This window comes from Monodelphis domestica, chromosome 1, assembly GCF_027887165.1.
Source record: "Monodelphis domestica isolate mMonDom1 chromosome 1, mMonDom1.pri, whole genome shotgun sequence".
Classification (NCBI taxonomy): Eukaryota; Metazoa; Chordata; class Mammalia; order Didelphimorphia; family Didelphidae; genus Monodelphis; species Monodelphis domestica.
In genome coordinates, this window is record NC_077227.1 from 583,214,107 (window position 1) to 583,230,049 (window position 15,943).

The 15,943-nt window shown below is 40.7% G+C and overlaps 1 protein-coding gene across 2 annotated transcripts in view; it reads left to right on the plus strand.

Moving 5' to 3' along the window:
• PLEKHA2 (pleckstrin homology domain containing A2) overlaps positions 1 to 15,943 on the plus strand; it is a 118,374-nt gene that overhangs the window by 86,741 nt on the left and 15,690 nt on the right. For both annotated transcript variants that reach the window (XM_007476368.3, XM_007476369.2), the window contains exons 5-9: positions 2,167 to 2,264; positions 8,959 to 9,099; positions 10,000 to 10,146; positions 11,233 to 11,301; positions 11,863 to 11,933. In XM_007476368.3, coding sequence (XP_007476430.2) covers positions 2,167 to 2,264; positions 8,959 to 9,099; positions 10,000 to 10,146; positions 11,233 to 11,301; positions 11,863 to 11,933 — 526 coding nt within the window. The remainder of the gene's footprint in view (positions 1 to 2,166; positions 2,265 to 8,958; positions 9,100 to 9,999; positions 10,147 to 11,232; positions 11,302 to 11,862; positions 11,934 to 15,943) is intronic.

Below are 15,943 nucleotides of genomic sequence, written 5' to 3' on the forward strand. Positions count from 1 at the left end.
TCCAGTCCCCTTGGCCCCAGAAGATTAAAAGTAAAATATTATGTAAAATGTCTTATCCATAACATGCCTATATACAAGTACATGCAAATGCATGTTTCCCGGGTCCTTAATAAAGGGCCTCAGGTGCTCCAGGTCTATTCACATTGTAAAACTTCTCAAGCAAGCTGGAGGCTTTATTGTTGTTAAATGATGGCCATTGATCTAGCCAGCTCCAAAGGATATTACAGCAACTAGTTTTCGACCAACACTGACAAAGTACGTTAGGAGCTCACTGTGAGCAGCACCGTATCTGGCAGCAAGGAGGAGATAGCATGGAAGAGTGGGGAAAAAATTGCTGGATTTAGAAACAGGATTTGGATTGAAATCCTGATTCTTCTACTTATTACTTAGGTGGCAGTAAGTCACTAACCTCTCCAGACCTCAGGTTTATATCTGCAAAAAGAGGGGTTCGAAAAATAAAACAAGAGGCTTGGGCTTGATGATTTCTCATGTCTTTTTCGACTTTAAATCTATGATTTGTACACCAAAAATAGCCTCTTGGGGTCCCGCTGTCCTTTTGTCTTGTGACTGGATTCCGGATCTATCCCATGGGACTTTCCTCCCCATATTCTAATCCCCCCACAAATTCTCCCCACATTCACTAAAGCTGACTGGAGTGGATGTTTGACCGTGGCGTGGAAGTTGCCGGGCTCATGACCACCTGACTAGGGCTCTGGAACCTCTGGCGCATCCTAGCAAGCTGAAGAAGCTTTCAGTGTGGACCAGGGCCGTATTGCTATCTGAAAGCCAGCCTTGCTCAGCTGGGAGAGTTTCATCACAGGTAGATTTCCCAGCTAATACGCTTTTGGAAGCAGGGATCTCCCTCCGTGTTTACTGAGGAATGGAGAGTTACCCATAGTGAAGGAACCACAGACCATCAAAGCATAGTAAAGGGAACAAATTAGCTTCCAGCCACCCCCCAAAAAATTCCCATACTTCCATTGCTTAGAATGGTTTAACATCGAGTTTTCGATATGCACATTCCCTGTGACGTTGTGAATGAAAAGATCACTAAAAGGAAACAGGAATCTGAGGCCCTAAAAAAATGAGCAGTCCCAAAGAGCAACTCAGGGACAGGCCTTTTTTTTTCTCTTAGCAGAGAAGCAAGGTATTCCTGGGGAAGAATGTGCTCTACATAGAGGCGACCACTACCTTGGATCCTTTTGCTTCACTTTTTCTTTGCTCCCTGAAAGGATTCGGTTTTGATTATGGAGGGAGGAAGTGGCAGTGAGAGGAGACAGGGTGATTCATTTCTAGAAATGACTCTAATGTCAATATAAAAGACATCCATAAAATTTGCTTAAAACAACCCTTTATTTGTTATCCAGACATTTCTTTTATTTCATGACTCAAAAATATGGGTGACTCCTTGGATTCTATAGATAGCCTAGCCAAAGAAGCATAGGGAGCTCTTTTATTGATCCCAAAGACACCTAGGTAGCTCTCTTATTTAGAGCATGCCACTACTAAGCCCAATATCATGGGTTGGATTTGGATTTTTATGTCACATTCTAACCATCCCAGCCAGCCATCTTGTCGCCATGCCACTGATAATAAAGGATACTGGTTAAGAGTAGCATCATTGGGGCAGCTGGGTAGCTCAGTGGATTGAGAGCCAGAACTAGAGACAGGAAGTCCTAGGTTCAAATCTGGCCTCAGACACTTCTCAGCTGTGTGACCCTGGGCAAGTCACTTAACCCCCATTGCCTAGCCCTTACCACTCTCCTGCCTTGGAGCCAATACACAGTATTGATTCCAAGACAGAAGGTAAGGGTTAAAAAAAAAAAAAGAATAGCATCATTGCCAATCTTGGAAAAGGAATCCAAGGGCATGCCATACTGGATTGTCTTCATAGATGAAGATCAGCATATTAGGAAATGGAGCAGTTGACATTTTCATGATGAAGTAAGATAGTTTTAGAGCAGAGGAGGGAGTAGTAATAGCCTTTTCTTTCCTGTATATTCTTCCGAGTGGCCTGGAATCACGGAAACTTGCCTGGTCAGCATTGTGGAACCCATGCAACCTCATCTCAAAAATGAGTTACTCATTGATGCCTCTGTCTGATGCCTGAATGCTGATTGAGGATTTGTTGTTGTTGTTTTTGTCTTGTTGCCTGCATGCCTGCAGTTATCAATGCCCTTTCCCAGCGTTATTTCCTGCAAGCCAATGACCAGAAAGACCTGAAGGATTGGGTAGAGGCACTGAACCAAGCCAGCAAGATCACCGTATGTATGGTTTCTTTTCCATCTTTGCTGGGAGCAAGACCCTTTGTCGCAGTGCAGGATCTAAAAGATCTGGGAAAGAATTTTGGACCAGGGTGGGGACTTTCCCAGTTAGCCTATTCTAATCCCAGTTCCCAACCACCTAGTCTTGTTTCATGACTGATTGACCACAAATTGAACTGAGATTTGGAGATTCAGCGAGGGCCGGGGGAATTTCATGGAGAGTCCCCTGGGGGGTAGGATCACTTCAGAATTCCCAAGGTTTATGGTCAGTCACATTTTGGGTAATTTCTGGGAGAACTTGGGGCCAAAGTGTGGTCATAATAATTGTAGTAGGTTACATTTTTAGAACACTTTAACGTTCACAAAGTGCTTCACAAATTTCGAAAAGTGAAGGATAAGGAGTAGGGGCAGAGGTAGGAGAGAAGGTAGGATCCTGTCACCAGTCCTCTGGCTCCTCTTCTCACTTCAAAGGGTTGCTAGACCAATTGCTGTTTTTCAGATGAGCCCAGAACAACAAAGTCAGTTTGTGGTTTAAAGGTGCTTCCTTTAGAAGAATCACTGAACCTTGAAGAGCGACTGCTCTAGGGCTCATGTCATCTTCCTCTATTTGTATGTTGAAGAATCCTCCAAGAGAATATTCTCGGACCTATACGGATCAGAAGATGAGGTAGCCTGACAGGGAAGATAACATCCTAGGCTTGATGAAAGGAAATCCTGATTACAAACCCAGCTTTTGACATTTAATCAAAAGCATAATAAGTACATAGGTGGCAGGTACCATGTAGGTGCTAAATCTAAAAAGAAAAGCAAAGTCAAGATCAAAGAGTTCACTTTCTAATGGGGAAATAATATAAAAATAACGTATAAGATGCACACCTTTAGTAATGTGGAGCGATTTCAGAGGGAAGGCACTATTAGCTGGAGAGGCATGGAAAGGCCTCGTACAAAAAGTAGAATTTGAGCTGAGTCTTGAAGGGAACCAAGGAAACCAAGAGGCCAGGGTCTTTAAATGCTGAACAGAGCTTTATTTTTGATCCAGCAGGTAATGAGGAGCCAATAGCATTTGCTGAATATGAAAATAACATGGTTAAACTTATACTTTGGATAAGTCACTTTGACAATAGGGACCAAAGGGACCATACATGAGCAGGTGTTGTGATAATGTAAAAAAAAAATAGTGTTTGGCAACAGGTTAGCTATATTGAGTGAATAAAATGAATAGAGGAGGATGCTGTGACTTAAGTTTGTACTCCTGGGTGAGTAGGAGAATGGTGGTATCCTTAACAGTAATAGGGAAATTCAGAAGAGGGGATGTTTTGGGGAGAAAGATAATGAGCTTGGTACATGTTAAATTTGTTGTCTTTGGGACATCCAGTTTGAGATGTATAAATGACAGTTGATGCAGGACAGAGCTCAGGACAGAAACCAGGGCTGGATACGTAGATCTGAGAAACATCTGCATAGAGATGATAATTGAACCCATAAGAGCTGATGAGATCACTAAGTGAGGGAAGAGAACAGAGAAAAAAGAAGAGGGCCAGCACAAAGTCTTGGGGGACACTCATCGTTTGTGAGTGTCATAGATGACATAGTGACATAGATTAACTAGCAAAGAAGACTGAGGAGCGGCCAGACATCTAAGAGGAGAATAAGGAGAAGTCAATGTCAGGAAACCCAAAGGGAGAGTATCCAGGAGAATAGAGGGTTCCAAAGGTTGCAGAGGCCAAGAAGGATGAGCATTGAGAAAAGACCATTAGATTCGACAATCAAGAGATCACTGGTAATTTTGGAGAGATCTGTTTTAGTTGAATGATGTGGTCAGAAACCAATTTGCAGAAGTTTTACAGAGTATAAGAGGAGGAATGGAGACACTGTCTAGATAGCTTTCTCAAGATTAGTCATGAGGGAGATAAAGAGACATAGGTTTAAAGCTAGCTGCAATCAGATCAAATTAAATTGAAAGAAAATCTAATTTTAGGATGGGAAAGACATGGGTGTATTTGTAAGCTTCAGAGAAACTCAGTGGAGAGAGATTGAAGATTAGAGAAAAAGCGGATCACCCTGAACAACTTATTTAACCATATCTCTGATTTCACTATTAAACCTTAGAAAGGTTTTGAATCTTTATTGCCAGGGAGGGAGTTCCCAGAAGCTGACAAAAATCATAGTTCCTTTGAGTGTTCTCATACAAGAAGGAGTGTGTCATTGAATATGTGTATATGTATATGCATTTATGTATACTGGGAAGTTGTCTGCATTGTGGGTATGGGAACCTTTGCCTAAGGCTATCAGACATTCCATTTTCTAACCATATTATTCACGAAGGGGACACTACTCTGTGTAGGAAGGCTAATGATCAATTCCTTTAATACCAAACATATGCTTGGACAAGTTTTTCTCCCTTGGATCTCTATAAATAAATTATATTTGGAGTGTTTCATGGAATCATAGAATCTTAAGACTTAACGAAAATTCAGAGGTTATCTGGTTCAACCTCATACCTCATGTAGGCACTCCTGGTGCAGCATAGATGACATTTTATACTTGAATAGCTCTAGTTATTGGGAAAGTTTCCCATATATCCAGGAATGTGCTGGTAAATGCTTAACAATTAGCTCTTCAGAACACAAGACACACTTCTAAATTTAATCTGAAATATTAACTCCATCACTTTTGAAGTCTAGACAATTAACCCCCCCAACAAATCAAGCCCCAATTTATAGCATTTGCTATTCCAAGGTATAAATGCTCACACTGAAAATCAATTCAGACTTAACCTAATGGCACCTCCAGCACACCCTTGCTTTAATAATATTATATCATATCCAACCTAATTTATTCCTTTGACACATCTATGTGTCCACACATTGTTCTTGGTTCTTCCCTCTGGGACCAAGAACAAGTTTAATTCGCCTTCTATATGATAGCTCTTCAAGTACCTGAAGACATTTATCAAAGCTCCTATTTTTCCCAGGATAAGCATCCTAGATCCTTCAGCATTTCCTTATATGACCTGATCTCAAGGCTTCCAATCTTTAGTTCTGTTCCTTAGTAGCTATGTGTCTTTGGGCAAGTCTCTTCTCTTTTCTGGGCCACATTGTTTATTATCTAAGATGAGGGGATTGGACAAGGTGATGTTGAAGGTCTTTTCTTTTTTCCTTCTTTTTTCTTAAACTCTTACCTTCTATCTTAGAATCAATGCTGTGTAAACTGGTTCCAAGGCAGAAGAGTGGTAAGGGCTAGGCAATGGGGGTCGTGACTTCTCTGGGTTCATACTCCTAGAAGGGTCTGAGGCCAGATTTGAACCAGGACCTCTTGTCTTTAGACTTGGTTCTCAATCCACTGAGCCACCTAGCTGCCCTTTCAAGGTCTTTTCTAACTCAAAATTGGATGATTCCTATGATTATATGATCCTGAAGATGCTGAGTTATTACAATAAAAATATGAGAATATGATATTTTTAAGAAATACTATATCAGTGAATATACATATTCCCTAGAAGACTGAAAATTATGCAGTAAAAGGAACCCCAAACTAAGCAATGTGGGTGATTCTTTACAGGTATATTTCTAATAGCAGACATTCTACAAGGAGGGATTGGGATTATAGGATAGGAGATATAAAGCTGGAAGATTCACCTAAAGAGCAGAATTTTACAATTGAAGAAACTGAAGCTTAGGTTAAATGACTCACCCAAGGTCAAACTGGGTGGGTGAGCTAGAATTCTCCCCATGACAGAGAGTCAATTGGTATTAAGATTCCTGCCAATTCTGTGTCATATAGTTCTATCATGGCTTGGGATATAGGAGGTATATTGGAAGTCCTTTTAATGTCAGCCCTCCTAATTAAGGTTTAATGTTAGGATGAAATGTTCAATCAATTCAGTTGTGTCCAGGTCTTCTTAGCCCATTTACCCCATTTGGGGAAGAAGAATGGTCAGAGCTAGTCAATTAGGGTTAAGTGATTTACTCAGGGTCACACTGCCAAGAAGCATCTGAGATCAGATTTGAACCAAGGACCTCCTGTCTCTAGGCCTGGCTCTCAATCCACTGAGCCACCCAGCTGCCCCTGAAAAGCAGTTGTCAAAAAGTACTTTGAGGACGTGGAGTTTCTGAGATTTTTGGACCAGATTTGTCCATCCATCTCATGATACCTTCATTTGATTTTTTTTTTTCAAATTTCAATCTCTGAGGCATCTTGAGAATTCTGACTTATTTCTTATAATCATGGATTTTTCTCTACTTGCCCTCAGTCACCATTGCTCCTCTCTCTCTCTCTCTGTCTCTCTGTCTCTCTGTCTGTGTGTGTGTGTGTGTATGTGTCTGTCTGTCTCTGTCTCTCTGTCTCTCTCTGTCTCTCTCTGTCTGTCTGTCTCTCGTAGCCTCTGCCTCCATGGGAGCAGCTGTCATCGAACTACCTAACTCTTCACCTCCAGATTCTCTTCCAGGAAATAGCTCCTGGCCAAAAGACCTTTCAGCATCTGGGGTTGTTGTGGGTGTTCTCCCATAAACACTGGGGCTCTTAACTGTTCCAATTCTAGAGTGTTTGGGGCAATTGGGAAAGACCTAGTTTGGGAATTGGAAGGCCTTGCATTGGCACAAACCAGCTATGTGATCTATGGAATTGACGTCCCTCAGGTTATCCTTTTTTAATTCTAAAATGCTCTGATCCTATGTAATTATTCTGGTAGGCATCTCAGATGGAGAAGAATCACAGTGCTGATGAGAGCCACAAGTAAGGGAAGGATTTGTGGAACCAGATTTAAAGATTCTTTAGGATAACAAGCAAGGGCTTTCCTATATTCTTATTTGTTGCTGATCAGGAGAAAACAACGTTCTAGAGATCCTACTGATGGCTTTGTCTCTCTTTTTTTTTTCTCTTGTTTTGTCTGTTTGACAGACAGGAGCAGAAAATCAATTTTCCCCCCAAGTTCATCATTATGAAAGCTGACATCAATATTGCTCATGGCACCTGCTCTCTGGGGATTCTCCATTACATAGGCTACAGCCTTTCTCCTAGTTTAGTTTTATTCTCTATTCTGTTGTCTAGGGGTTGTTTCTTCTGGAACCAATGGAAGAAATTAGGATAAAACCCACCTGTTCTAAAGACTATGATGAACAATCATAGCTTAGGGAAAATTAGGAACAATGGTCTGGGAATGACTTTATGTACTTTTTTGGATCATCAGGCTATCTAAGTAAATTCAACTCCAAGAGGTAAGCCACTAATAGGTTAGGGAAATGGTGAGTGGAATTATGATGATTTTAAATAAAAACTTAAAAGATAGGAATTCTGGATTATTTTGGGAAAGAGGAACTACAGAGTGTATCTCAGGTGCCAGGGATTCATTCTTTCTGCCAGGCTTTTGCCAGGTTTATAATGCAGGTGCCTTAAGATGAGAAGTAGGGAATAAGAAAAGTTTGCCAGAGACAAAGCATACTTGAACTTCAGTAAAGCATTTGTTTGACAGAGTTTTCCTTGTTATGCTGGTAAACAAGATGAAGAGGATTGGTTTACCATTTTAATAGAAGTAGGTGGATTTAGAACTGATTGAAAAAACTGAAGCCAAAGAGTGTCTGTTAATGAATTAATGTTAACTTGCAGGGGGGTCTCCAGTGGAGTATTTCTAGGATCTGTCTTTGGGCTTTTCCTCTTAAACATTTGTATTGACAACTTAAATGAAGGTATAGGTAACATTGATCAAATTTGCAGATGACCAAAAGGAGTTAGAAATAGGTACAATGCATAGAAGTTATGTAAAATAATATTTTGATTTGAAGCCAAGAAAGACTTCCTATTCTATTAGAATTGTCCAAAGTATATGGACCACCTCAGGAGCCAATGGGAATTCCATCACTAAAGCATTCAAGCAGAACTATAATGGCCACTTGTGTACTCATTCCAGTATGGGTTGGACTAGATAGCCTGAGGCCCTTTCTGGGATTTTATAACTCTTTGAGCCTGCTTGTCCTTACCCGGATAAATTCATTGCTAATTTATTACACATGAGAATCCATAGAAATTAGAGGCTGAACATAATAGCAAGAATAGAGAACAGAGTTAGTCCAAGTTAGATTTGCAAGAATTTCTCTATTTGAATAGGGGTTAATGGAATACATAGTCAGATAGCATTGATATTTTGCTCGAACAATGGCTTCTAGATTCAAAGTAACTTTTAATATTGCTTATATGTCCTCTCTGGTTGGAGTTCCTGTTCAGAGTATGGCCACTAAGGGGAGGTTTCTATGGGAATTTTAACTGAGTTCTCAAAGCAAAAATCAGTTCTGTTTTCCTACTCTTTCACATGCTTTGTGTGTTCTCTTTGGATAAAGATCGAGTGGTTATATATGTAGATAGAAAGGACTGCACGGTACTCCTATGTGTAAATGCAAGGTGAAATTCAGGTGAAGCTTGTGGGATTGCCAGCCTGTAGGTCCTATACCTGAGATGCCCCAGGGAGCATTCAGAAGCATTCACCCTAGCAGGCTCCCTTCAACTTACTTCTGTTTGCTTCTGAAGTCTTCCATTTATAAGGATTAGTTTTACCCTGTATGCGTACCTAAGAGGTAGTACGGTGTCATCAAAGGTGCAATGATCAATAGTCACAGATGACCCCATTCTGCCACTGAGCCTATATTCTAACATTCATTGCTATCTTCTGCACTAACGTTTTCTGTGCTTCCTCTTCTTCCAGGTGCCCAAAGTGGGGAGCCTGCCCCTGGCTACTGAGGTTACTAAGAGCCCAGCAGTTCCTCCGCCTCTAGAAAAAAAGCAACAGGTGGCATATAAGACAGAGATCATTGGTGGGGTTGTGGTACACACACCCATCAACCAGGTATAGAAGGCTGGGGGTGGGGATGGAGTTATTGTTTGGGAAAACCAAAAGTATGATGTTATTGCTGTGACATATGCAAAGAAATGTATTGAGTATGATTTAGGTCAAGGATTCAGAGGAGCCATAAATAGTGTTTGTGGGCAAGATAATCCTGATTTTTAAAAGTGTGTGGCCTTCCCTAGTACCTGGAAAGTGATTGCTATGAAGGAAGTAGTCATCATTGGTGAGGATGCAGAAATAGCAAGGCTCTGCATTGGTGACAGAGAGATATACTATTCCTGCTTCTAACTCCTATTTGGGGAAACTGAGGCAGACAGCAGTGAAGTGATTTTCCCAGTAGCTAGTCACATAGTCACATAGCTAGTAAGAGTTTGAGAGAGCATTTCAACTCGGATATCCTGATTCCAGATCCAAAGTTCTACCCACTGTGCAACCTAGCTGCCTCAGACTGCTACTATCATCATAAGAGATATCACGTGAGATTAGGGACAGAGGAAGTCAGCCAAAGTGAGAACACGTACACTGGACTCCCTTCTCTTCTCTTCCACCTTCTCCTCCCTTCTCCACCCTGCCCTCCAGTGGTTAAAGGTTATAAAGATGCCCATTTGGATTATATGTGTACATATATGTCATATGTATGTGGGCATATATATTTATACATATATGTGTATATTTATACACACACACACACTTCTGATTAGAGTCAGATCTACTTCCTCCTGCTTTCCCAGCTCTGATGGACTTCTCCCAGGTAACAGCCTTTTTTTGGTATAAGAGTAAGCATTGTTCTTATAGAGAAAGCCAAGGGGATGACTGAGGCAGGGAAAGGGTGAAGAGGTCAAGGTGGGGAGTTTGTGGGATGAGAAAAAGAAACTGACTCCCGGGACTGTTCTCTTGTAGAATGGCGGGGATGGGACGGATGCAGGTGGGCAAGGGCACCACGCTATTCTGCGAAGGTCTCAAAGCTACATCCCTACTTCAGGCTGCCGAGCCTCAGCTGGGCCACCCCTCCTTAAGAGTGGCTACTGTGTGAAACAGGGGAATGTGGTAAGTGCCATCATTGGGAGTGGGTCCTTCATCACCTGGCCCTTGCCAGTCTTCTTATACCTTACTTCCCAATACATACTCTTGGATGCACCGACATTGACCTCTTGGCTATTCCACAATCTCCAGCTCTGGCCATTCCCCATGCCTGAAATGTTCTCCCTCCTCCAATTAAAATCCCATCTTTTACAGGAAACCTTCCCTAATTCTTTATAATTCTAATTCTTTCCCTTTTTATTTTCTGTATATAGCAGTTATCATATATATTTATCCTGTTAATAGCATGCTTTGTATATATTTGTTTGCATAATGTCTTCCCTATTAGATTGTAAACTCCTTGAGGGCAAAGACTGTCTTTTGTGTTTGGTTTTTTGGGTTTTTTTGGTGTTTTGCCCAACACTTAGAATGGTGTCTGGTACATAGTAGGGATTTTAAAATGTTTATTGAATTGAATTGTTGAGACCATAAAGATTTGTGGGAAGAGATAAAAATTATGCTAGGATGAGACATCAACCTATTTATGACTATTTCTTTACCCAAAATGATCAGAGAATTAATCTTACTGAATAAAAAGCTAATGTACCCCCCTGAGGAGATTAAGGATTCCTCTTTTTCCTTCTATTCCCCCTCTTCCTCACCCTCACATTTGTGTTGTCCTTTAAGGTTTATAGAGTCCTTTCTATTCATTATCTTATTTCACAGTCATAAAACCCCGGCGAACTTGGCTATAATAATAGTGATAGTAATAATATTATCCTCTGCATATAATTATGATATATTATGTCATAAATGGTATTGTTATTACCTAAAATAATAGCTAACATTAGCCCATTAATATTTATTAAGCAAAATAAATAATTTCATTTTATCTTCACAACTTGTGAAGTAAATGTAATATTCTCATTTTACAGATTAGGAAACTAAGCCTCAGAGAGGTATAAAGTGATTCAACCAAAGGTACAAGGCTAGTAAATGACAAATCCTGCTACCTTAAATACCATGCTGTAGAACAATGGTATCTTAGAGCCTATATCGTTTAAGATCTCTGGAATGAGCAGTATACAAAGAGCCATCTCTTTTCTGTTTCAGAGAAAGAACTGGAAACGTCGTTTCTTTGCTCTTGATGATTTCTCCCTTTCCTACTTCAAGTGTGAACAGGTGAGTAATGGTAGCTCTGGGACCCAGCAAAGGATCCCTTTAGCATCCTGGGTCCATTTGTGCCCTCATAAACTTATTGGTATATGGCTATTATTAATACCATCATCATAAGCCTGAACATAGAAAATTGCACTACCCTTTCTCAGTTGCCCTTCCAATATATAGATTCCTATCCCTAGCCTTATTTCCTTCTCACATTTACAAAGGGTACCATGTTCCATTTGTCTCCCCAAAATTTTCATCCATGTCAGGAATTCATAGACTCATAAGATCTAGAATTGGAAAGAACCATGTAGCCCAACCCTTCCATTTTACAGATGAGAAAACTGAAGGGAGAGAGATAAAATGGTTTTCCCTAGATCACATAGGTCTAAGTTTTAACCATCTTTGAGGCCATATTTTTGGTTGAGTTTGCACTTTGTTGCTTCTCTTCCTACTTAGATTTGGAGATGTCTGTTACTGAATTGGGGCAAATTCTGTGTAGGAAGGGAAGAGGTGTGTCAGTTGGTTCCTGGGTAGGTTAGATGGACTTACTCTACTTTGCTCTGTGTCTCTTCCCAGGACAGGGAGCCTCTGCGAACCATCCTTCTGAAAGATGTACTCAAGACTCATGAGTGTCTTGTCAAATCTGGGTAACTATTAACTTTGCTTGATTCTTTACTGATGTAGGAGAATGGTGCAGATAGATCCCAAATGATGAAGAGTAAATGGGTGGCAAGGAAGTAGATGTGGCAGACGGTACCCCACTCTCCCTTGGTTTTTGACAGTGAAGAAGGAAGAGATAAATGGTTACTTGAAGGAATGCCAGGTTCAAAAGAAAACTAGTTTGTTTTCTTGTGTGTTTTTTTTCCTGACAAAGGAAAAACAGCATAACAAATACCTGTCAGAGCACTCTCTTCCACCTCCTTTGCTGAAACTTCCTCCAAGTAGCATCCACTAACATTGGGAGTCTCTTAAGATTCTGTCCTGGGTCATATTCTCTTCTTCCTCCATATTATTTCACTTGATGATCTTATCAGTTCCCATAGACTCAATGATCTCTATGCAAAGGATCCTCAGATATACTTGCCCAGTCCTAAACCTCTGTTGAACTCTACTCTCACATTTGCAACTGCTTATTTGACATCTTGAAATGGATGTCTCATAGGTGCCTTAAACTCACTGTGTCTAAAATTGAACTCTTGATCTTTTTTCCAATCCCTCCCTTCTTCCTAATTTTCCTTTTACTGTTTAGGATGCCATCATCCTCCCAAAGACCCAGGCTCAACCCCCAAGTGTAATCCTTGAATTCTCACTCTCTGTCCTAGTCCTTAACCAATCTATTACCAAGCCCTATCAATTCTTCCTTCTAACATCTCTCACATATGCTCTCTTATCTCCTTTGATACTGTCACCACTACTGTGCGGGTCCTCCTCACCTCACAATGGGGCTATTGCAGTAACCTTCTGTTGGGCTCTGTGCCTCAAGTCTATCCCCTCCTCGCCAGCTGTCAAAATGATCTTCCTAAAATATAAATCTGACCATGTCATCTCTCTATTTGATAAACTCCAGCAGCTCCCACCATTTCCAGGATCAAACATCAAATCCTTGGTTTGTCTTTTAAAACCCCTATTAACCTGCCCCCCATCTTTATCTTCTTACACCTTAATCTCCTCCAAGTATTCCATGATCCAGGGACACTGGACTCGTTGCTGTTCCTCGTACAAGACATTCCATCTCCCATTTTGGGGCATTTTCACAGACTGACTGTCCTCTGTGTCTGGAATTCTCTCTCTCCTCATCTCAGACTCCAGGCTGCCCTCACTTCCTTCAAAATCCCACCTTCTCAATCTGCCCTCCCCCAATACAATGCCTTCTCTTTGTATTCTCTTTCTTCAGTAAATATTTTGTTTGTATAAGTGCTTATGTGTTGTCTTTCCCATTATTCTACGAACTTCTTGAAAGCAAAGACTATTTTTTGCTTTTCTTTGTACCCCTTATTATCAGCATCATGCCTGGCCCTGAGCAAGCATTTAATAAATTTAATAAATGCTTGTTGACTGACTGACTGAAATAAGATAACTCAAAAAGGATTCCCATTACATCCTAATCCAAGATAAATTGGTTTCTGTGGTGTTAAAGGACCCAGAATCCAAGGAAAGTGCTTTGGTGAGCATTATACTACCTGTAGAGTTGATTTCAATTCTTCTTCTCCAGCTCATTTAACAGATAAGGAACTGAGGCAAACAGAATAAAATGACTTGCTCAAGATCACACAGCTAGTAAATGTCTGAGGTCAGATTTGAACTCGAAGATGTGTCTTCCTCACTTGACCCAGCATTCCTTCTGCTGTGCTACTTGGCTGTCTATAATGTCCTGACTATGACTTTTGTTTGAATTATCACCATTCACCTGGTCTCCCCTGTTCAAAACCTTAGCATTTGACTCTTCCCCCTCTTCAGTGCTTATGTCTGATTGGTTATGGAATTCAATTATTCTAATTATGTACTCTCTCCCTGTCCCTCCTACTGTCATTACCCCAGGATGGGTTCTTATTATAACCCACATGAATGACTTGGCTTGCAATACCTCCTTAACAGAGGAGCACCTTACCTCTTCTCTTTACTACTGCAATCCATTCTTTTCACGCCCACCAGACTTTTCTTCCTTATATATTTATTGTTGTCATCTCTCCACTCAGAAACCTTCCCTTCCCTGCTCAGAAATTTTCAATAACTCCCTAGGGTTGGGCTGAAGTCATGAAAATCTGAGTTCAAATCTTAGACACTAGCTGTATTTCTTAACCTCTGTTTGCCTCCGTTTACTCCTCTGTAAAATGGGGGTAATAATAGTACCCACTTCCCAGGGTTGTTGCATAGCCAAATAAGGTAATAATTGTAAAGTACTTATCCCAGAGTCTGGTTCACAGTAAGTACTCTATAAATATTAGCTATTATTATTACTATTATTACAATTTACTAAGTCAAGTTTTTAGTAAATTTAAAGTCCTTTTACAACCTGGTACTCTTTTACCCACCCAGACTTACCTTTGCTTACTTTCTATTTATTATTATATTCACAAGCTATCATGTAAGGAGTGTTAGCTTTATAGCCAATTGACCTGAGTTTGAATACAGGCTCTGCCACTTACTCTCTGTGGGAGTTCAAGCAAGTCACTTCATCTCTTAGGTCTTCAGTTCCCTTATAAAATGAGGGGTTTAGGCTAGATGACCTTTAAGGACTCTTGTAGCTCTAAAGCTATGGTTCTAGCTGTTTAACAGTTGGAGGACTACTTGTCAGAACCTCAATACACCTGGACATTTTCCGTGTTGTATGTGTGCTCAGTGTCTTTTCCACTTTTCATTTGTTTAATTCTTCTCGTTATTGTTGTTGTTCATTCAGTTTTCAGTCTTGTCCTGCTCTTGTCCTGCTGGAGTAGTTTGCTATTTCATTCTCCAGATCATTTTATAAATGAGAAAACTAAGGCAAATGAAGTTAACTGATTTGTCTAGAGGCACACAGCTAGTATGTGTCTGAGGCCAGATTTGAATTCAGGTCTTCCTGAATCCAGGCCTGGTGCTCTATCCACTGTGCCATGGAGCTGCCCTCTTATGTATCCTTTGAAGCCCAAATCAAATGCCATTTTCTCCTTAAAGCCTTTGCCATTTTCCCTCATTTGTTTCAACCTTTCCTCCTTTGAGGACCCAACATAATATTTTTCTTCATATTTTTGGTTGCCCTAGAACACTGACTCCTCATCTTCTACAATCAAAAATCTTGTCATTCAGATACCCCTTCTTAGACAGTAGTGTCAGGATTTACTGTCTCTTTGCTGCCTTTTTCACTACCCTCATTGCCTGAATTCTTGAATTGAATTCTTCCCAGTAACACTAGGGCAACTCACAGATATTCCATAGACTGTGAAAGAAGGAAGAATATGTGTGTTTCTAAAGTATCTCTGGGGGATGGTTCTATTTGGTACTGTGGGAGATGAATTAATGTAGAGACCTGTAGCTTAGGCAGGAGTCTTGCTGTAACCAGTAGTAATTCCAAACATGTTTGGCACCCAACTTCTTAAGAAACTCCAGGAGAGAAAGGAGGAGGAGAGTGAAGAGTGGTGGCAGCAATTTTGTTTCCCGTGCCCAAGTTAGAATCCGGATTAGTCTACAACTGTTTGCAATTCCTGGTAGAACAGCCATACCCTGAGGAGCTGAGAAGCCAGTGTAGCAGATAGACTACTGTTGGGCACGAGTCCTTTTGGGAGGGTCATACCTTGATAGGCAACATTTCCATCACCAAGGAAATCAGAGTGAGAACTACAAAATAGCCACTACTGCTAGTGGGTACAGACCTACCAGATGTATACTCTGTCAATCCAGCTTTGTAGTAGGGCCAGAAGCTTTGGACACAGAACACAACAAGTTAGGATAGTTTTTCATTGAAATTCCGTAGCTGGGAATGCCTTGGTCTAAGAGTCAGTTTCAGCTTTGACCCAAGAGTCTTGATTCTTGGGCTTTAGGGAGAAGAGGGCATTTGAATTGGGCTTTGAAGGATACAGAATGGCACTAGGATGCCCAAAGTATGGGATATGACCCGGTCTTGGGTCAGACCTAGTTATTTTGATCCCTAGAAGGTCTGTGAAAGTCTAGGGATACAATGAAT